General features: G+C 42.5%; 1 protein-coding gene across 1 annotated transcript; it reads left to right on the top strand.

Moving 5' to 3' along the window:
- The first annotated feature begins 214 nt into the window (after positions 1–214).
- On the top strand, positions 215–1189 carry LOC130863108 (olfactory receptor 1052-like). The gene has a single exon (XM_057753032.1). The coding sequence runs from the start codon at positions 215–217 to the stop codon at positions 1187–1189; it is 975 nt and encodes a 324-aa protein (XP_057609015.1).
- The last annotated feature ends 20803 nt before the right edge of the window (positions 1190–21992 follow it).

Genomic DNA, 21992 nt, shown 5'->3' with positions numbered 1-21992 from the left:
AAGTTGCAGTTTTTAAGTCTCCGTGGATAGACTTTATTGAACACATATGGACTACCATTGATATCTCTTTCATTGCTTCATCTACCACAGGGTAACCTCTCAGTGTCTTAAACCATAATGGATATCAGATTCTCAGGAAATCCTACTATTTATCTATTATTCATTTAAGTCTCATATTATTATTTTGTAACAAGAAAATATAGACTACTGAACAATGGCAATTTGGAATCATACACATGTGAAGGAATTCATACTGGTCGGCTTAACAGAAAATCCTAATTGGGAGGTTCCCCTCTTTTTGATTTTCAGCCTAATTTATCTTGTCATTCTTTTTGGTAATTGGGGTATGATTATCTTGATCTGGCTGAATGCTCAACTTCATACACCGATGTACTTTTTCCTTAGTAACCTTTCTTTCTGCGACATCTGCTACTCTACTATCTTTGCTCCTAAGATGTTGGTCAATTTCCTATCAGAACACAAGTCTAGTACATTCTTTGCCTGTGTTCTGCAGAGCTTCTTTTTTGCAGTTTATGTAACCACAGAAGGCATCCTCCTGTCTATGATGGCTTATGATCGCTATGTGGCAATTACCAAGCCCTTAATGTATACAGTTATTATGACCCACCACGTCTGCACGCAGATGGTTCTGGCATGTTACTTGGGTGGCCTCATTAATTCTCTGACTCACACAATAGGTCTGCTCAGACTGGACTTCTGTGGTCCAAACATTGTGAATCACTTCTTCTGTGATATCCCTCCTCTTCTGAAGCTTTCTTGCTCTGATGCACACATCAATGAGATGCTGCTTTTGATCTTCTCTGGAGTGATTGCTATTTTCACCTTTATTGTTATCATTGTGTCCTATAGCCACATTCTCATTGCCATTCTGAGAATTCGCTCCATAGAGGGGAGGCGCAAAGCCTTCTCTACTTGTGCCTCACACCTGACAGCTGTGACATTATTTTATGGCTCTGTGGCTTTTAGTTATATCCAGCCAAGCTCTCAGTACTCCATGGAACAGGAAAAAGTGTCTGCTGTGTTTTACACCTTGATCATTCCCATGCTGAACCCTCTGATTTACAGTCTGAGGAACAAGGATGTGAAGAAAGCAGCCAAGAGGTCCATTTGTAGGGGGAGGAGCAACTCTTCACTCAGTCTTTTCTCTGATTCTGCAAACTTGAAGTGAATCTTCAAACTGACTTCATGGAAAATTATTAGTCTTTTATAAGAGTCACATAAAATTTTACACCAAAATATTTTAGTGATTTCAATTGTGAATTACTATATTGCCTCAGAAAAATCTAAAATGTGCCTAATGACTAGACGTCCATGAATCTTTTATATGGGTCTTTACACTCTTCCCTAAAAGCAGAAATAATTATCTTCCAATTTTTATACAATTTATATAGTATGCTAAATGGCTGAATAACAATGTTTTGAGTTATACCAAAACAGCTCTAAGTTGAGAAATGTCAGCTTATCTTTTAACCAAGACCAAGGGCCTGTACCTGGTTTCTGCAAAAGATTTACTGACATTCCCACATCCACAGTGGAGATATATAGACTTCACTTGATGGTATTCAATCTTTGCTGAGTACCATAATCTGTGGCAAAGCCTGCAATTCATTACATAAGAATTGTTCCAGGATGTTTTAATACTGAGATATATCTGTTTTTCATAAAAATTAAAAAGTCTAAGTTTGTATATAAAGAATTGTTTTTAAGAGACTCAGGATGTATCTCCTTGGAGAAAGTCTCTTCTAAAACAACAACAGTAGAAACTGCAAAGAGAAGATACAAAGTGGGGGTTTTTGGGAGACATTAGGAAGGGGAATTCGAAATGAATATGGCCATGATTTATTGTAGAAAACTGAATTGCACCTAGTTAAAAGTTATACAATTAAAATAAATCTTTTAATAAAAATCAAGCCTGATTAACTTGTCCTTTTCAACAATTTTGAGAAAAGTTTTCTCTGACATTTTGCTTTAAACACCTGTTAACTTTACTTGTACTCTAAATATGTATTCACAGAATTTATGTCCACTCTAACAGTATTTCATAGAGTCATTTTGTTGGAGAGCTAGTACCAAATGTATGGTCTATATACTACTGAAAGTGTTCTTCTTGTATTCAATAGCTTTTCTTAACGTTTTGGAATTAAACGTTAATTATTCTGTAATATGAAGATTTTGTAAGTACTCATAAATGTTCTTATCTCTCAACTTAATCTTTCATGATGTAAAATTGCCACAACCATTTCTATTTATTATGCTGCATCATAATGTATGCTCTATGCCCCAATGGTTCATGAGCTTATGCAATGGTAATGAAAGGCAGTGAGAGGCTTAGAAGGTGTGCCAGCAGAATATGAGAAGGTGATGACAATCCTTTTATGGTACCAGGACAAATGGAAGGAGATATGTCTGTGCACAGGATTTCATATCATCAGAACGCAGGTTTTGCTAAAACAAGGCTCTTATCCCACCCTCCTTTTTCTTTCTCTCTCATATGACTCACTCCCCATCTTATGATATTGCTGAAGGTGAGCACCCAATAAAGAGGACAGATTCTTGTTAGCATATAGGTTTAGATGCCTAAGGAGACAGTGACCAGGCCATCCAAATCTAGCTGTAAAATTATACATTTGAAAAGGGAAAATAGTGAGTTTTTACAGCTCAATTATGTCAGAATACAAGAAATGTTAATGTAGTTAAAATAGTTAATCAGAGTGTAAAATCAAATGAATCCCTTTTCTCAAATTATAAAAAACTGAAGATTACTTGAATCATCCATGTAAAAAATGAATTTCAATGTATGTGAGAAGTTAATACCTATGTTTTACTCATGCAAAGATCTTGACTTTTTTGTATTTATAAATGGATCCGTGCAGTGAAGAAAGGAATTCCAAGGCAGGATCATAAATCTATGTTATCTATTAGACTTTAGAAGAAATATGTATATTCACAAAAATTAAATAGGAGATCATAAATTACATTTGTTTACCTATTTATTTTTTCCTGAATTATTTTATCCTAAAATCTCTATGGAGTAAGTCAATAGTAAAATTTTTTCATTATGACAATAAACACCACTTATATTGGGTTCATAATGGATATATCAGGAAGGTATCATGTGAATGCTGGCTTTTTGGTAGGGGTTTTGGAGGGAGAGTTTCTCTGTGTCACAGCTCTAGAGCTGTCCAGGAACTAGTTATTATAGACCAGGCTGGCCTCGAACTCACAGAGATCCACCTGCCTCTGCCTCCTGAGTGCTGGGATTAAAGGTGTACACCACCATTGGCTGACTACATTTAGTTTTAAATTGTTAGAAAATTTGAACATATTCTGGGATAGTGTAGAATTCTTCAGAAAGCATGACTGACAGTGTCTTCACAAGAAGAGGTAGGTCCAGAGAGGGAGGGAGGATGTAGGAGGTAGAGGGGTCAAGGACATCTGGAGAGCACAGCTAGGAGAATCAGCAAAGCATGGCTCTTGGGGATCACATAAACTCAAGTGACAATCACAGAGCCTGTATGGGTCTCTGCTTGTAGACCTCTGTAGATACATTATGGTTTTAGAGCTTGTTGATCTTGTGGAATTTCTGACAGTGGGAGTGTCTCTGACTTCTTTACCTTCCTGTGGGACCCCTTTCTTCCTACTGGATTACCTCATCCAGTGTTGAAATGAGTATATGTGCCTAGTATACCTGTAACTCATTATGCCATGCTTGCTTAATATCACTGGGAGGCCTGCTCTTTTCTGAAGAGAAGCTAAGAAAAATTAATCTGGGGAAGAAGGGAGGTATGTGTTGGTGGATGAGTGAGAGAGAGAAGTGGAGGGCGAGGAAACTGCAATCATGATGTAACATATGAAAGAATAACAATAACAATAAAAATAGTAAAGAATAGGTAAGTAAAACATTAAAATTTAAAGACATGGATTTTTCTAGTATGTTCTCTACCTGCTTTCCTGGAACTCACTTACTAAGAAGTTATTTAGGAGCTGGTACTAAGGTTGACGTAAACTTATATTTCTCTTTTACATCTCAATGTTTCCTACTTTAGAATATCAGTATCATTTCCTAACAGAAAACAATGTTTTATTCTCTATAAAACTTATTGTTCAAGTGTCTTCTCATGCTGAAGAGTAGATCAATATTTATATAATACCTATATATTTGCATAAACCAATTTAAAGCAATTTATTAGACAGTAGTGAGCATGTGTATGTTTATATTATTATATATTTAATCTTTATAATACCTAAAACATATCAAAATGTTTCTGAAAATTACTTACAATGTAGTATCTTTATCTAAGTACCATTATTTATTACACCTAGTGTATAATGAAAATCTTTTTTACAATGTAATTCTAACATTGTGGAGGAATTATTCAGAATTACATTTTTTATAATTAACACAAAATATTTTAGGAATTGATTTCTAATTTTTTAAGTTCCTTTTCTATGTCCTTTCTGTAACAAAATTGGAGCTTATTCTCAATTCTCTGGTTTTGAGTTTTAAAGAGCTCTAAGTACATGTTTTCATTCTGCCTCCCCCATCCTCCTAGTCTCTCCCCTTGCTGGTTTTCTCCTACCATTATTTTTACATGCTGGAGATGAAACCCAGGACCTGGCAACTATAACACAAATGTAACATTAGCTATATCCTCAGTTTAATGGTAAACATCACTCTATCTGCATATGCTTCTAATAAATTATTGTAGTAATATGCATAAGTATCAACCATGTTTCTGTATGTTAATTACAAACTATGATAATCTGAAGTTAAGAATATATATATACATACATATATATATAGACAAATGTTTTAATTTAAAAAGAATTTATGGATGAGTAGGATAACGGTAGTCAAGTGTTTAAAGAGCTGACTATTATAAATTATGGCTGAATGATATTGGTGTTGCTTCCTAGTGGAGAAGTGTATGATGTTAGTAGGTTAGAAAACTCCATTTCTAAATATTCCTTCAAAACAACTAGTTCCTTAATGCATTAAAACTTATATCACAAAACTTATGGTGGTTTTGCTGTGAATTGTTGACTCTTGCAAAAATTTCAGATTGGTCACCGTGTGTAAAATTCATAAAGTAAATTATCTGTCAGTAGGAATAGAACAATTAGTTACTGACTTGTACAACTGTCAACAATGGATAACTCTAAACACAAGAATAGGATTGAAAGCATCCAGGTATAAAGGAATATAATGCTTTGTCCTCTATCTTTTGCCATGATGTGTATATTAAGAGGTTTGACCAAATATGTATTAAAATTATTTTTAAATATCCAGACTTTCTGTTATTACATCTTTAACATGGCAGTTCTGTAGTACTGTCACACATTTTCCATGTATTAGGCTTTCTTAATAATCCAGAAATGTCTGGCAAGAGGAGAGAATATATGTACGTTAAGTACACTGTTTTGCATAACATCTGAGCCTCTGAGGATTGAGTTTTCCGTGTAAACTCTGTGAAGCAATTCTCAGGAGATGAGACAAGTTTATATTGCCACAAACAAAAGCAGTGACATCACACAAGGACTTGTAAACACATCATTGATTCTTTGAGATTGGAGACAGAAAATGATATTTCTTGAAAAAAAAAGACAGAATTGGGTATCTATAGATTTTCTTTTATTTTGATAATGGTCATAATTCCTCTGAAGCAAAAATGCCAGTCTGTACAAAGCACTCCATATCTAATAGTAAATGGGATCTTGTTACGCTAAAAAGCTTTTTTTATTATTAAAACTATTTTTTAATAAAAATTTCTGCCTCCTCCCCGCCTCCCTTTTCCCTACTTCTCCCCCCACACCTCACGCCCCACTCCCCTCCCCCTTCCTCTCCAGTCCAAAGAGCAGTCAGGGTTCCCTGTCCTGTGGGCAGTCCAAGGTCCCCCCGACCTCCATCCAGGTCTAGTAAGGTGAGCACCCAAACAAGCTAGGCTTCCACAAAGTCAGTACATGCAGTAGGATCAAAACTCAGTGCCATTGTCCTTGGCTTCTCAGCAGCCCTCATTGTCTGTAGGGACATAGCCCCACCCATTGGGGGCGTGTTCGCCTCGGGCTAATGTTTACGGATAAATCTGCCGGGCGTGAGCCCAGCAGCCCTTTTCTTTTGCTCCGCTTTTCCGGTACACCGCGGGAACCTGTGGTCCTGTAAGTTTATTTCCTTATTAAAGCTGTATATATCTATATAATCTGTCTACATTCATTTGCGCCACCACATTTGGCGTCCCAATGTCGGGCTATTTTGCCCCCGACCCGGCACAGGGGGGGCGCAAGCTCCACCTTTCCCGGCTAGTTGCCTGAGCTCAGGAAGGCGATTTACAGCACGCTCCCTGCTTGCTTTCCCTTCCCCCACTCCAGGCCACTACAGTTAATAGCTCCCTGCTTCTTCCAAACCCTCACTGCCTGATTTAAGTGAAGCACCCGCGGTTTTGAAGTAAAAGCCACCAACCCCTTCCCTTAACAGGCAGTACAATAATTTTTGTTTTGAGTTAATTGTTTCAGACCGGCTCTGGCTTAGACCACGTGGACTCAGGTGCATTTCTTTAGCCACCACTGGCAGGAAAACTTCATTACAGGTACATAATTTTCTTTTATAAATAAGAAAAATGTCTGAAAACATTACCATTCAAGACTTTAACAGCCTTTTCAGTTGTACCATGTGGGAGATTTTACAAGAAGTGTCTGTCAGCCCACAGATATGGATCTTTCTGGGATTCGTAGTTTTCCTTGGTACTGTATGGTTTGATAATAGAAATATGATAAAGTCTTTACGAGACGAGGTTGAACGCTTAAAAACAATTGAGAATGACAACAATCTTCTCAAAAATCAGTTTGAAGTTCTCCAGGCAGAGAACAGATCTTTGTTTAACACTGTTGTTCCTTTGGAGACAAGGCCACGCATGCGCAAAAAATACAGTCTCCAAGTGGACTACAAACCCCAAAATGCCCAGAGCCCTTTAAAAATGGGCGTTCCAACCCGCTCTCTCTCTCTTCTCTCCTCTCGCTCTCCCCTCCTCTTTCCCTTTCGTCTCTTCACTCCCGCTCCTTGTATGTTACCCTCCCCCATTAAAGTTTACCCACGTGGGACCCCGCGTGTCTTGTCTCTCCTTCCTCAACCCCGCGCGTCTCGTGTCTCCCCCTCCTGAACAACACCCCCGCATAAAAAATAATAACATTGGTGCCGAAACCCGGGAACCTTCTCGCCCCGGGGCCCTCACCTGAGGCCTCGGCTCTGGGTTTTGGCGCCTCCTGGAGCTCGGGGCCTCCCCCGGGACAAGGTCAGAACCGGACGACCTGCGACCACTCCACGTGTTCCAGCCATCTCGACACGGCCCTCCCTCTCCAACCGTCAGCGGCTAATTCGTGAGTTTACCTGGGCTGGCTAACCATCCCCTCTCACCTGGAGGAGGCCGGCCGAGCTCCCGGCTTCCTCTGGCGTGTCCTGGGTGTGGTTGCTAACCCCCCCCCTTCCCCCGGCCTTCCGCCCTAGGCTAGACCTGTTTTTATCCGCGCCCAAAAGTTCGATACTTTTGGTTCTCTGTCCTCTGTTTCATTCCTTTTCTTTCTTCTTTTCATCGTGACCGCCGCTACGGTGAGGCCCGCCGCCGGTGCGGCCTGACCTTGGCTGAATTCGACTCAGCCAAGGTCCTACCACCTCCCCTGTGAAATTGGACGCCTTTTCACAGGGCCTGGGTATTCGTTTCGGCTGCAACGGGCAGCCTTCGGGCTTAACTGTCCCCTCCTAGCCGAGACCCCCGTCTCCCGTCGAAAACTAGGACTGGGTCAGCTAGCCCATAGCACGGTCCCCTGGGTACTCTGACACCTGTGTCCAGAGCAACTGTGTTTGGAGCATCTTCGGGTGCCTTCTGCGGATATTTTCACGGTTCTAGCCATGGGCGCTAAGTCTTCAAAACCAATTCCCCCTTCCTCTCCTCTGGGACAGCTGTTGGAAGCTCTACAGCCCCACGCCTTAATTCCTTCTGTTAAATTATCTACGCTCATCCGTCTTTGCTCTAAGAGGTGGCCTTCCTACGGCCTACAGGGGAACTTTAAATGGCCATCTTGCGGGTCTTTTGACCCCGATATTCTACGGGAACTAGCTAACTTTTGCCACCGTTCTGCTAAATGGAAAGAAATGATGTATATTATGGCATTCTTTTACATGGCTTTAAAAACGAATCCTTCTACTGTCTCTCAGTGCTCACCTGCTCACATGTTCTTAGCAATGCCGCCGCACCCGGAACCTCCTGCTCCTGCTATGGACCCCGCGGACGAACCTCCACCTCCCCGGCCTCGCGGGGCTACTCCTTCCCGTTCTGCCAGATCTAACGATGGTTCTTCCATTCCCCTTTCCTCCAAAGTTTCTTTTAGGCACAGAAAATCCTCCTCCAGGTCACCTAACCGTTCTCCGTCTAGTTCCCCAACAAGCTCCCGTTCTGGATCTACAGGGATTTCTCCCAGTTCCTCCGAGGAGGCTTCCACCTGCCCCCGCCCATCACGGGAGTGGCTGGAAGATTCTCCCCACCCCCACCGCAGGTCGCAGGGGGGGGTGGAGGCTTCCACCCGCCCCCACCGCAGGACATGCAGACAGTCGGAAACGTCTTCGGATTCTTCCCCATCCCCCTCCCGCCCCGTCCCTCGGCCGCGATCTTCCAAAGCCCCTCTGGGCGGCTCCACTCCCGCCCACCGCCTTGCACCTTCTTTCACCCCTCCGCTCACGCGCTCGCGTGCTGCGGAGTCTGACGCTGGTCAAGTCAGACCAGCCACCGTTCTGCCCTTGCGGGAGGTGGCTGGGGCAGAGGGTGTAATGAGAGTCCACGTTCCGTTCGCCTTATCGGAACTCTCACATATTTCTAAGTTACTCGGGTCATACACGGCTAATCCCACCAATTTCACAAAGGAGTTTCAATATTTAACCCAATCTTATAACCTAACTTACCATGACATTTTTATGATCCTGTCTAATAACTTGCTTCCCGAGGAGCGCAGGCGGGTTTGGGAGCAAGCGAGACTCCATGCTGATGAAGTCCACCAAACCTTAGCCTCCCATCCTCCGGGGGCCGAGGCGGTGCCAGACCAAGAACCCCACTGGGATTATAACTCCCCTGGGGGCATTCTGGCCAGAGACCGGTTCCTAACTTGCCTCATAATAGGGCTCCGCAAGGCTGCCCTTAAACCAGTAAACTATTCTAAACTCGCAGAAATTTTTCAGGACACTAAGGAAAATCCTTCCGCATTTCTTGACCGCCTTACCAAAGCCATGTTACAGTTTACGAACATGGATCCAGAATCCACTGAGGGCAGACAGCTTCTAATGACCCATTTCTTTAACCAGTGCTACCCGGATATCAAAGCCAAGCTCAGACGTTTTGAAAAGGGTCCCCTAACCCCACAAGCACAGGCTCTGGAGGTGGCCTTCAAAGTGTACCACGCCAGGAACGACAAGGCTCGCAACCACTGCCACGTGATAACCGCACCTGCCCGGCCAGCAGAGGTGACAGACTCGACCCGTCCTGTTCGTGCTGCCCCCCCACCTCCCGGGGTGCGTGAGCCACCGGGCCCATGCTTCAAGTGTGGTAAGGCGGGTCACTGGGCAAAAGGTTGCCCTAACCCTCATCGTAACCCGCGGGGTCCCTGCCCAAAATGTCACAGGGAGGGTCACTGGTCCATAGATTGTCCCCGTGCATTTGATGATGCGGGGGCAACAGGCCCAGGGGATTCTCAGGTCGATCTATTGGGCCTGGCCCTGGAGGACTGAAGGTTCCCGGGCTCCAACGACCCGACCGCCACGCCCATCTGCAACCAGGAGCCACGGGTACTTCTCACAGTGTTGGGACGCCTCATTTCGTTTCTTTTGGACACCGGAGCAACCTACTCGGTTCTAAGACAATTTTGGGGACCAACCTCTCCCTCAAACTCCCCTATTGTTGGGGTAGGGGGACAGCCTTATTTTCCTCACCAGACTCCACCTCTCAATTGTATATTTAAAAATATCTTTCTCACCCACTCATTCCTAGTTTTACCAACCTGCCCGGTCCCACTCTTGGGAAGGGATCTCTTAACCAAGTTGGGGGCCTTCATTTCTTTCGCACCCCCCACCCGCTTTGTTCCAGATTCGTCGGTGACGCAGCTGCTTCTTCTCCTGGCCCCACGATCTCCTGATACTAACACGCCCTTTCCTCTTCCAGCTTCCCAGGTGGACCCCCTCGTGTGGGACACCCAGAATCCTGCCGTCGCTAAACACCACTCCCCCATCGTTATTCAGTTAAAAAATCCCACCAAGTATATTACTCAAGCTCAATACCCCCTCTCTTCCCAGAGCCTCAGAGGACTAAAACCCATAATTTCTGACCTTCTAAGGAAAAAGCTGCTCCGCCCCACCTCTTCTCCCTTTAATACTCCTATACTGGCTGTTAAGAAATCTAACGGAACTTATCGTTTGGTTCAGGACCTCCGACTCATTAATTCTGCTGTTGTCCCGCTACACCCCGTTGTCCCTAACCCCCTCACCCTTCTGTCTAACATTCCTTCAGGAACCTCCCACTTCTCAGTTTTAGACCTAAAAGATGCCTTTTTCTCTATCCCTCTCAGCCCTCAATCTCAAAACATCTTCGCCTTCACCTGGACAGATCCTGATACTAATTTCTCCACACAACTAACTTGGACCGTCCTCCCTCAGGGATTCTGGGACAGCCCACACCTCTTTGGCCAGGCCCTGGCCTCTGATCTGCTCTCACTGTCCCTCCTTAAATCAAAACTGCTACTTTATGTCGATGACATTCTGCTGTGTAGCCCATCTCTGGAGACTAGTAGGACTGATACCGCCGCCTTATTAAATTTCTTATCCAAAAAGGGCTACAGAGTTTCCCCCTCTAAGGCTCAATTGTCCACCACTCAGGTAACGTATTTGGGATTAACCATAACCCCAACCCAAAAGGCCATCACTCTGGACAGAAAAAAACTAATTCAATCTCTTACAGTTCCTTCCACCAAAGAAGAGGTTTTATCATTCCTAGGAGTGGCTGGTTTCCTGCGTTCCTGGATTCCCTCCTTCTCCCTCCTTGCCCGCCCTCTATACGAAGCAGCTCTCGGCTCTCTGCATGAGCCCCTTCTCCACCCCATCACCAAGCCCTTCCGGAGACTCCAGCAGGCCCTTATCCAGGCCCCAGCACTCCATCTTCCAGATTTAACCCGCCCCTTTTCTCTCTACGTAGCAGAAAAGGAAGGTTACGCTCTGGGAGTCCTAGGTCATCAACTGGGACCCTCCTTCGCACCTGTAGCTTACCTGTCAAAGAAAATGGACCTCACCACTCAGGGCTGGGCATCCTGCATACGTGCCTTGGCGGCCGCTGAACTTCTTATTCGTGAGTCAAAAAAACTAACCTTCGGAGCACCCACTACAGTCTTCTCTCATCATAACCTGTCCAACCTCTTAACTTACAAAGGTCTACAGACCCTACCCCCTTCTCGAGTTCTTTCCCTTCAGGTGGCACTGGTGGAAGACGCCAGTCTCACATTTCAATGCTGCCCACCCCTTAATATTTCAAATCTTCTACCTCAACCCAATGTGAATGATTCCCCATCTCACTCCTGCGTCGAGGTCCTGGAAGACCTACTGCCTCACCCCTCACATATTCAGGAGGGCAGTCTGTCCCAGGCTACTCATACCTGGTACACGGATGGCAGCTCCTTTCTATGTGATGGGACTCGCAGAGCAGGTTATGCCATAGTATCAGACACGGAGATAGTTGAGGCAAAGGCACTCCCTGCTCATACTACTAACCAGCAGGCTGAGCTGATAGCCCTCACCCGTGCCTTTCAGTTGGCCGAGGGGCAATCTTTAAATGTTTACACAGATTCTAAATATGCGTTTCATATCCTGCTGTCTCATGCGGCCATCTGGAAGGAGCGCGGGCTTCTCACAACGAAGGGAGGCTCTATTACCAACTCAGAGTATATCATGAACTTACTAAAAGCTTCCCATCTCCCTAAAGCTATAGGAATTATTCACTGCCGGTCTCATCAGTCTGACAGCTCTATTGTCTCCAAGGGAAACAATCGAGCTGACAGAGCCGCTAAGACAGCAGCACTCCAGAGCCCAGGTCTGCCTCAGCTACCTCAGGGAGTACTAACAGCACAGCCCATGGCCTCGCAGACACCTCCTGACACCCAACAGATCCTGTCCTACCTGCACCAGCTATTTCATCCCAATGAAAGAGCTTTACTTAATTTTGTAAAAATATATATTAAACCAACACCTGAGGACATCAGGTTCCTAAAGGCTACCACTGCCTCCTGTGAGATCTGCCAAAAGTCAGATCCCAGGACCAAATATCGTAGCTTTCCTTTCCCTACTCACCAAGCCAGGGGCTCCCTTCCGGGAACTGACTGGCAGCTGGATTTTACTCATATGCCCACAGTTAAAAAAATTAAATATCTCCTGGTGTTGGTGGATACAATGTCTGGGTGGGTTGAAGCTTTCCCCACCTCTAACAAGAGAGCCCAGACAGTTTCTGATATCCTCCTCCGAGAAATTGTTCCGCGGTTCGGGCTCCCAACTTCTCTTCAGTCAGATAACGGCCCAGAGTTTACTTCCCAGATTTCTCAGAATCTGTCTAGGGCACTTGGAATCCCCTGGAATTTTCATATACCATACCACCCCCAGTCTTCAGGTAAGGTAGAACGGACTAACCGCTCTTTAAAGGATGCCCTCGTTAAGATGTCACAAGAACTTCACCTCGACTGGGTAAGGCTTCTGCCTCTGGCCCTTCTCAGGCTTCGGGCTCTCCCAAAGGGCCCTCTTTTCATTTCACCCTTTGAACTCATGTATGGGCGGCCAGTTTTAACCCCTGGCCTCCCATCGGGAACCTCTCCCCTTCCTGATCACCTGCTCACTCCCCTCCTTTTCCACCTACGTTCACTGCTGTGGGACTTCACGGATCACTCACTACCTCAACCATGTGCTAACACATGTCCACCGCCGGTTAAAATAGGAGATAAGGTTTTATTCTCACCTCCAGGTCAACGTCCCTCATCCCTTTCCCCTAAATGGCAGGGTCCTCTCAGGGTAATTCTTCTAACTCCCACAGCTGCCAAGCTCGAGGGAATTCCTCACTGGATTCACCTGTCACATCTGAAACCGTTCATCCCTACAGCTCAGAACAATCCTCCTTACACGGTAACTCAGACGGGACCATGTTCCCTCAAGTTCCAAAGGACAACAGGTCCAACCCCCTCTACTCCAGCCTAAGGAAAACAATGGTCTCATTTTTCATTTTTTCCTCCTGTGCTAATACACCCTCCCTTTTCTAAATTCCTAAATAACCATCCAGTTGTCTCTACAGAAATCATCATCAAACACAGAGCCAAGAGGTTCAGGTGATAAGCAAATGCTTAACCAAGTTCCTGACATAACAGGTTTGTCACTGACTGCAGCAGTGACCCCTAAAATGTTAAGGAATATATGATTAAAATCTATTTCTTTTGAGACATTTTCTTTAAGCTCCAAGACACCAGCCGGACCCACCTGGACAAAGCAGACACAAGCAAAACGGAATAAGTATCATCCAATTAACGGAATAAGTATCATTTACCTTTTTTATTCTTATTCTTAACCCCTAGCCTCCTAAAAGCCCCCCCCTCCACCCCAACCCCCTCCACCCCAAATCTCCCCTCTAACTTTTTTTCTTTCTACTAATGCAACTTTTGTTTTCCAGCATCCTAACGGTGACCCAGCTACTCAAGAGCCAGACAGATACAATCTCCAGACAGATGCGATTTCTTCAATCAGCCACTTGATGCCAGCGGACAAAACATCGATATGACATCATCAGGACAATAGGACGCTCCCCGGACCCCTCGACGCCCAAAGTCAGCAGGAAGCAGTTATGAGATACCGGGCTACGCCCCTATTCCCTACCCGTTAAGACCCTCAACCCCCCCCTCAATTTTTTTTTTTAATAAAACCAAAAGGGTGGAATGTTGTTCCTTTGGAGACAAGGCCACGCATGTGCAAAAAATACAGTCTCCAAGTGGACTACAAACCCCAAAATGCCCAGAGCCCTTTAAAAATGGGCGTTCCAACCCGCTCTCTCTCTCTCTTCTCTCCTCTCGCTCTCCCCTCCTCTTTCCCTTTCGTCTCTTCACTCCCGCTCCTTGTATGTTACCCTCCCCCATTAAAGTTTACCCACGTGGGACCCCGCGTGTCTTGTCTCTCCTTCCCCAACGCCGCGCGTCTCGTGTCTCCCCCTCCCGAACAACACCCCCACATAAAAAATAATAACAAACACAACTCGACAAACTGAAAAAAATTTAGAAGAGGTACAGGCTGATGTTAAGGAGAAATTCATTACTATGGAAGAGGAAACAGCTGATTTGGATCGTAAGCTTCAGTCCCTTTCAGTAGGAACTGAAATATTAACGGCTGATATTAAGGAGAAATTTATTACTATGGAAGAAGGAACAGCTGATTTGGATCGTAAGCTTCAGTCCCTTTCAGTAGGAACAGAAACATTAACTGAGAGAATCAAAACTGCTGAATGTGACAATCGGATTTTGTCTAAAGCTTATGACAGATTGACAGAAAGATTATCTATACAAGAAGGCACGGTATATGCTATAAAACTTATGTCCAAAGATGAGACGTTATCTCTAATGGACAAACTTCATACTTTAGAATCCTCAATGAAGGCTTTAGAACATAATTCTGGACAGGAGATTCAGACATTAAAGAAGGCAATGGTGAATAGAATTGAAAAGATTGAGGAATTTCTAAATTCTGAGGAAGAAGAGCAGGAGGTAGAAAGGCATATTTTAACTAAATCTGTGGGTAAATCCCTCCGGGACAATTCCCACAAAGCTCTACCTACAGTTCTACCTGCCTTTCCAGTTGTAACAACTGAGAAAGTAGTTGGTTCCAGAAACCCTAGGGTCATCAAGGAAGATACATGGGAACCTGTCCGTATGAATGATCTCAAAGAAATTAAACAGGCTGTAATGACATTTGGAATGAATGCCTCTTTTGTTAAAGAGATGCTAAGATCTTGGGCTACCACGAATAAGGTCACGCCCAATGACTGGTTTCAACTGAGCTCTGCTGTCCTTGAGAGTGGAACGCAATTGAAATGGAAATGCTTATTCAGGCAAGAGGCTAGACTTTTAGAACAGCAAGAAAGAGCAAAGGGAATTGAGATTTCCATAGATCAAATTTTGGGAGAGGGGCTATTTTCTGAGCCTCAGGAACAAGCTAATTTGGATGAAAACATACTCTCCGTGTGTACTACAGCAGCCTTAAGGGCTTGGGACAGGGTGCAAGACCCAGGACAGAGGATGGAATCATTTGTCAGAGTTAAACAGGGTCAGAGAGAACCCTTTAGTGACTTTTTTCAAAGAATAACTAAAGCTGTACAAATAGGGATATCTGACCCAGAAGCAAGACGTATAATGATCGAGACTTTGGCTTATGAAAATGCAAATGTGGAATGCAAAAGGATTTTGGGACCTTTAAAACTCAGATCAGCGCCATTAGAAGAATGGGTCTTGCATACACTAGATGTTGATACATTTGACTATGGCACTGAAGCATGGGTAGAAGAAGCAATTTCCAATGGTAAAAGGAGACATCAGAATACCAAATGTTTTAATTGTGGCAAAATGGGTCATATGAAAAGGAATTGTAGACAACGGATTTTCAGAAATAATAATAATGCATCTTCTAGAAATAACAGAAATAGGAGGACTCAGCCTTCAGGTTTATGTAGAAGATGTGGAAAGGGCAGACACTGGACGAATGAGTGCAGGTCTACAAGAGATAGACAAGGCAACCTGATACAGACGGGAAACGTGAGAGGGGGGGCCTCACAGGCCCCCATGGCAAACATGGTTCAGTCATTTCCAGTTACTACAGAGAACATGACTCGTCAGGACAATTAGAAAGCCCCATGCCTACTGTTACAAGCAATAATGATCAGAAAGATGAGTTCCGTGTATTTTGGCAAACTTCTATAAATGACCAAAGACCAAAGCTGAGAGTGTGTGTAAATGGCATTTTTATTACTGGCCTGCTGGACACAGGTGCGGATGTAAGTATCATTACCCCAGAATCGTGGCATCCATATTGGCCTCTTCAAAACGTAAATGTTCAGCTCCTGGGAATTGGAACCCTATCTCGAGTAAGGCAGAGCACGAGATGGGTTGAATGTATAGGACTAGAGGGACAAATAGGAAAATTAAGGCCATATGTAGCCAATATTGCAATGAATTTATGGGGTCGTGACCTATTACAACAATGGAATACCCAAATTAACATTCCTGCTACTTCTAGAGCCTATATTTCTGGGGATAATATTAAAAGATATTACAAACGGAGAAAACCGGCCATTCGGGCTGTACAAGAACAAGCAATTGATGTCCCTTCAGAGATACCAACAGCATTGCCTTTAAAATGGTTGACTGAGAAACCAATATGGACAAAGCAATGGCCTTTAGCTGAGGAAAAGTTACAGGCTTTAGAACAGTTGGTACAAGAGCAATTAGATGCTGGACATATAGAAGAATCTACCAGCCCTTGGAATTCTCCTGTATTTGTGGTTAAGAAAAAATCAGGTAAATGGAGAATGGTGACAGATCTCAGGGCTATCAACAAGGTTATTCAACCTATGGGCCCTCTGCAATCTGGAATTCCTTTGCCCTCTTTATTGCCAAAAGGATGGCCTCTCATAGTTATTGATTTAAAGGATTGTTTTTTTCACTATACCTTTACAAAAAGAAGATAGAGAAAAATTTGCCTTCACAGTGCCTACTTATAATAATTCTCAACCTTCGAGGAGGTACCACTGGGCCGTCCTCCCCCAGGGTATGTTAAATAGCCCCTCCCTGTGCCAATATTTTGTGAATCAACCATTGCAAATAATACGCAAGAAATTTCCCAAATCGATAGTATATCATTACATGGACGACATTTTGTTATCCGATTCAAACATGGGTACCTTGAACAGACTGTTTGAAGAAATAAAAATACTTTTACCAAAATGGGGATTGCAAATTGCTCCTGAAAAGATTCAGAAGGGAGATTCTGTTAATTATTTAGGTTATAAAATAGGTTTACAAAAAATTAAGACACAAAAGGCACAAATTCGGAGAGATCGCCTACGGACTCTTAATGACTTTCAAAGACTATTAGGGGACATTTCCAGTCTACGGCCAGCTATTGGGATAACACCTGATCTAATAATTCATTTGAACAAAACCTTGGATGGTGACAAAGATTTAAACAGTCCCAGAGAATTAACAGCTGAAGCAGAAAAGGAACTGACGATGATTGAGGAAAAATTACAACAGGCACATGTGGACAGGGTAAATCCAGAGCTCGACTGTATTCTCGTCATACTACCATCAAAAATTTCCCCTACAGGAATTTTAATGCAGAGAGATGATATTATCTTGGAATGGATCTTTTTACCACATAAACCAAGTAAGAAACTGAAAACTTATGTAGAAAAAGTCTCTGAGTTAATTATAAAAGGCAAGTTGAGACTTCGTCAACTAGCAGGCATAGACCCAGCAGAAATTATAGTGCCTTTCACTGCTAATGAACTAAAGAAATTATGGGAAGATAATGAACCATGGCAAAGAGCTTGTGCTAATTTCTTGGGAGACATTAATAACAACTATCCAAAAAGCAAGAGGCTTAACTTCATAAAGAGAACTTCTTGGATCCTTCCTCGAATCGTCCGTGATACTCCAATAACTGGAGCCCGTACGTTCTATACTGATGCCAATAAATCAGGGAAGGCAGGTTACAAATCAGAAGACTTGGGTAAGGTGGAACAAAGTCCTTATGATTCTGTCCAGAAGGCAGAATTATATGCCATTCTTATGGTGCTAAGGGATTTTAAAGAACCTATTAATATAGTTACTGATTCACAATATGCAGAAAGAGTTATTTTACATATTGAAACTGCTGAATTTATACCTGATGATACAGAACTAACCTCTTTGTTTATCCAGGTGCAAGATTTGATTAGGAACAGGCTTTGCCCTATGTATATAACACACATCCGATCCCATACGGGTCTGCCAGGTCCTCTAGCACAAGGTAATGCAGAAATTGATCAATTATTGATTGGTAGTGTGCTACAAGCCTCTGAATTTCATAAAAAACATCATGTTAATAGCAAAGGTTTGAAGAAAGAGTTTTCTATTACATGGCAACAAGCTAGGGAGATTGTAAAGAAATGCCCTACTTGCTCTTTCTATAACCAAACGCCACTGCCTGCAGGGGCTAATCCAAAGGGCACCCAAAGGAATGAAATCTGGCAGATGGATGTGTTCCACTTTGCAGAATTTGGCAAATTAAAATATGTTCATCACACCATTGACACGTATTCAGGCTTTCAGTGGGCAACGGCCTTAAGTTCAGAAAAAGCTGATTCAGTTATCACTCATTTATTAGAAGTCATGGCTATCATGGGTATACCTACACAAATAAAGACAGATAATGGTCCTGCTTATGTCTCTAGGAAAATGAAACGGTTTTTTGATTATTACAATATCAAGCATGTTACAGGTATACCATACAATCCTACAGGTCAAGCAGTCATAGAAAGATCAAATCGAACTATAAAGGATATGTTGAACAAACAGAAAGGGGTGGAAAACACCCCCAGAAATAGGTTACATAATGCTTTGTTAACCTTGAATTTCCTCAACGCTAATGAGAAGGGAACATCGGCTGCAGAAAGACATTGGATAATGGAAAAGTCTACTGAACTAAATCAACCAGTTTATTTCAAGGATGTGCTGACCTCACAATGGAAGCCAGGAGATGTGCTGCGTTGGGGAAGGGGATTTGCTCTTGTCTCCACAGGTGAGGAAAAATTGTGGATTCCATCAAAATTGATAAAGGTTCGTTTTGATGAAGAGAAGCCAGTTGGGAAAGATAAATAACAATTCAATCACATGGATGGCAATCATACTGATGGTAAGTAATACAAATAGGTTGGGGGCAGGGTTCTCTTCTTATCTCCACAGGAAAATACCCATCTTCAAAGAATTTAAGGTACCCCTAATATTTAATTACTGATGGAGGGACTTGTTCTGTAAGTATTAATTTATATATATATATATATATATATATATATATATATATATATATGTCTTAAACTTTCTTTGCTTTTCCTCATATCTGTGTCTTTCTTTATATGTCAGTATATGTCCTTGTTGTTAATGTTTAAATTTCCCATAACAAGCAACAAATTTTCCTACAGTAATCTTTGAAGTTTCCAGGATGAAGATGGGGCCCCACAACATCAACTCCATCTGGTTTTTATGACGTCATGAATTTTTTTTTTTTAAAGTGCTAATATTAGACCTGTTTTTTGGTACCAACTACAAGAGACAATTTCGAATGGTGCACATTTTTGACAACACTCTGGTCGGACCTTCTCAAAACGCTCTGAGACTAGTTACAATTTTCTTAGGTCAAAGGTTAATTTGGAAATTTTACCATCATTTGCTTTCACAGGACCCCCTAAGAAGAACGTCGCCCCCATGTCAGCTAGAAGCAATCTTAGAGGACGGCAACCCCTCTCCCAACAGAGTTTGCCCTCAGGGTTGGGGACATCTTTTAATGGTTGGTTTAGGGTTGAGGGGATGGGGTGATATTTTTTTTTGAAAAAAAAAAAAGAAGAAGAAGAAGAAGAGGAAAAGAAGGGGGTAACTGGTTTTTTGGGATGATTGGTATTTGTGAATTACTGTTTATAGAAAATTGTGCTGGTACTGTTTCTTGTATACTGATATGTTGAATATTGAATGTGAGTGTTCCTACCTCTATTTTTGTATGAGTATGCTTATAACTTTGTCTATATTGTATTGATACATCTACCATATTACATTGTACATTTCTACCTCTGATACTATGACATTGTTTACAGTTGAAGATCATTGTCTTCATATATTGCACAGTTGTTTATTCTTTTAGTCTTCAAAGTTAGATAGGTATTGAGAATTATATGTTTGTCATATTTATTTTTAAGTTTATCAGGTCTTTTAGTTACATAGAGATTATATTTAGTATAGATAGTATGCTCTTCAGCCTCTTCGAAGAGCTGTAGAAAATGGCCTTTAATCTAACCTAAAATTTCTATGCCAAAGAGACACAATTACTCCTGGCAACACCACTCTACTCCCGAGAGAACGTTGAGCACCAAAGACACTCCACTGGGAGCTTGTCTTCTTGGCAGAACTGGCCTTTGGGTTAAGAAAAGCCCATACCTCAACTTCTGACAAAGATACAGAATATCCCTAAGTGGATGAAACAGGATTGTCTTATCTTGCCAAGACAGGGTAGGATAGTCCTAAGAAAGTTCCTTGCCTTTAATAATGGTATGCCAGTTATGTTAGGCCTTAGCCAAAGTTGGTTGACTCAACATTGCAAACGAGACTTTGGGTGATTGCCCAGGTAGTCAGTTGTCTCTGTCAATTGTTGCACATTTTTGGATATCTCCCGATTGTTAAGTAATATTTATTCCCTTCTCAGATCTTTGACGGAGTTGAAGATTATATAATTGTAGTTACTCTCTATGTTATTTAGACTCCTTGAGATAGAATGTTTAGCAAAAGTTTTGTTCTCAATATTGTTTGTTATATTTATTATTTGTTATTATTGTATATAGTTGTATTTGGTTTGGTTCTATCTTATTTAGACAAAAGGGGGAGATGTAGGGACATAGCCCCACCCATTGGGGGCGTGTTCGCCTCGGGCTAATGTTTACAGATAAATCTGCCGGGCATGAGCCCAGCAGCCCTTTTCTTTTGCTCCGCTTTTCCGGTACACCGCGGGAACCTGTGGTCCTGTAAGTTTATTTCCTTATTAAAGCTGTATATATCTATATAATCTGTCTACATTCATTTGCGCCACCACAATTGTCCACCATGTTCAGAGAATGCAAGGCCTGCTGGACTGGGACTGAAAATGCATGGGATAAAAAGCTTTTTGTAGTAGGAGACATGATCAAACAACTAAAGAGGCAGAAAATTCATGTGCAGCTATACATTTTACAAAGGAGTTCTATGTAGAAAGTACTGAGAACTCAAAATAATAAGCACCAAGAAAATAAACAACTCAATTTAAAAATGGGCAATTGGATTAACAAAAGTCTTCACACGAAAATAAAGACAAATAATTAGGAAATACCTCCTTCCTCTTACCCCAGTTAGGAAGGGTAAGATGTTAAAAGGCAACAAATGGAGGGAAGGGTATGGGAAAGTAAATCTGTCACATACTGTTTGTGGGAGTGCAACCTGGTGTAGCCATTATGGAGTCATTGTCAGTTTTATGGGGATGTTTGCCTTCTTTTATTTGTTATTTTCAAGATGTTACTCTGTTGGAACTAATTGAGTCCGGGCTTTCAGCTGTTCTACCCTGATAGAACCTTCTAATTGAAGTTACTAGAAGCTGTGCCTAGCTTAGAGGATCAGAGGATGAGATTTTCACCTGTTGGCCATTGACTGCAGTGTATTTAAGCCTCCATGGTGCCATTAAAGAGGGGCTTTTGGTACCAGTGATTGAAGGTCTGCATGTCGGTCTGTCTCTATGTTAGTGTTCTCAACCTCCAGCCTCCTTTCCCGAAGTTCTCTAACTGGGGTCTAGCGCTTAGAGCTCAGACCAAGGCCACGGTGTGCGTCAATACCCTACAGGTCAGGTGATCTTGAAACTAAGTAGTAGCCTAAAGTGTTCCAGAACAGTGGGGATCTCTCTGTCTCAACATCCCTACTGCCTGTTTTTGGGATTATAGGCATGAGAAACCTCACAGGACTAGTTTTTATTTTAGAAAATCAAGGCATACGCTTTAGAGGAAATTATCTGTAGCTTTGAAAATTGAGAATAATTCTTACTTAAACATATGTGTAGAGAGCAGAGCAGCTTAAAACACTACTACAAATTTCCATGCAGACATGATCTA

This window comes from Chionomys nivalis, chromosome 2 (assembly GCF_950005125.1).
Source record: "Chionomys nivalis chromosome 2, mChiNiv1.1, whole genome shotgun sequence".
Taxonomy (NCBI): Eukaryota; Metazoa; Chordata; class Mammalia; order Rodentia; family Cricetidae; genus Chionomys; species Chionomys nivalis.
This window is presented reverse-complemented; position numbering and strand designations above follow the sequence as displayed.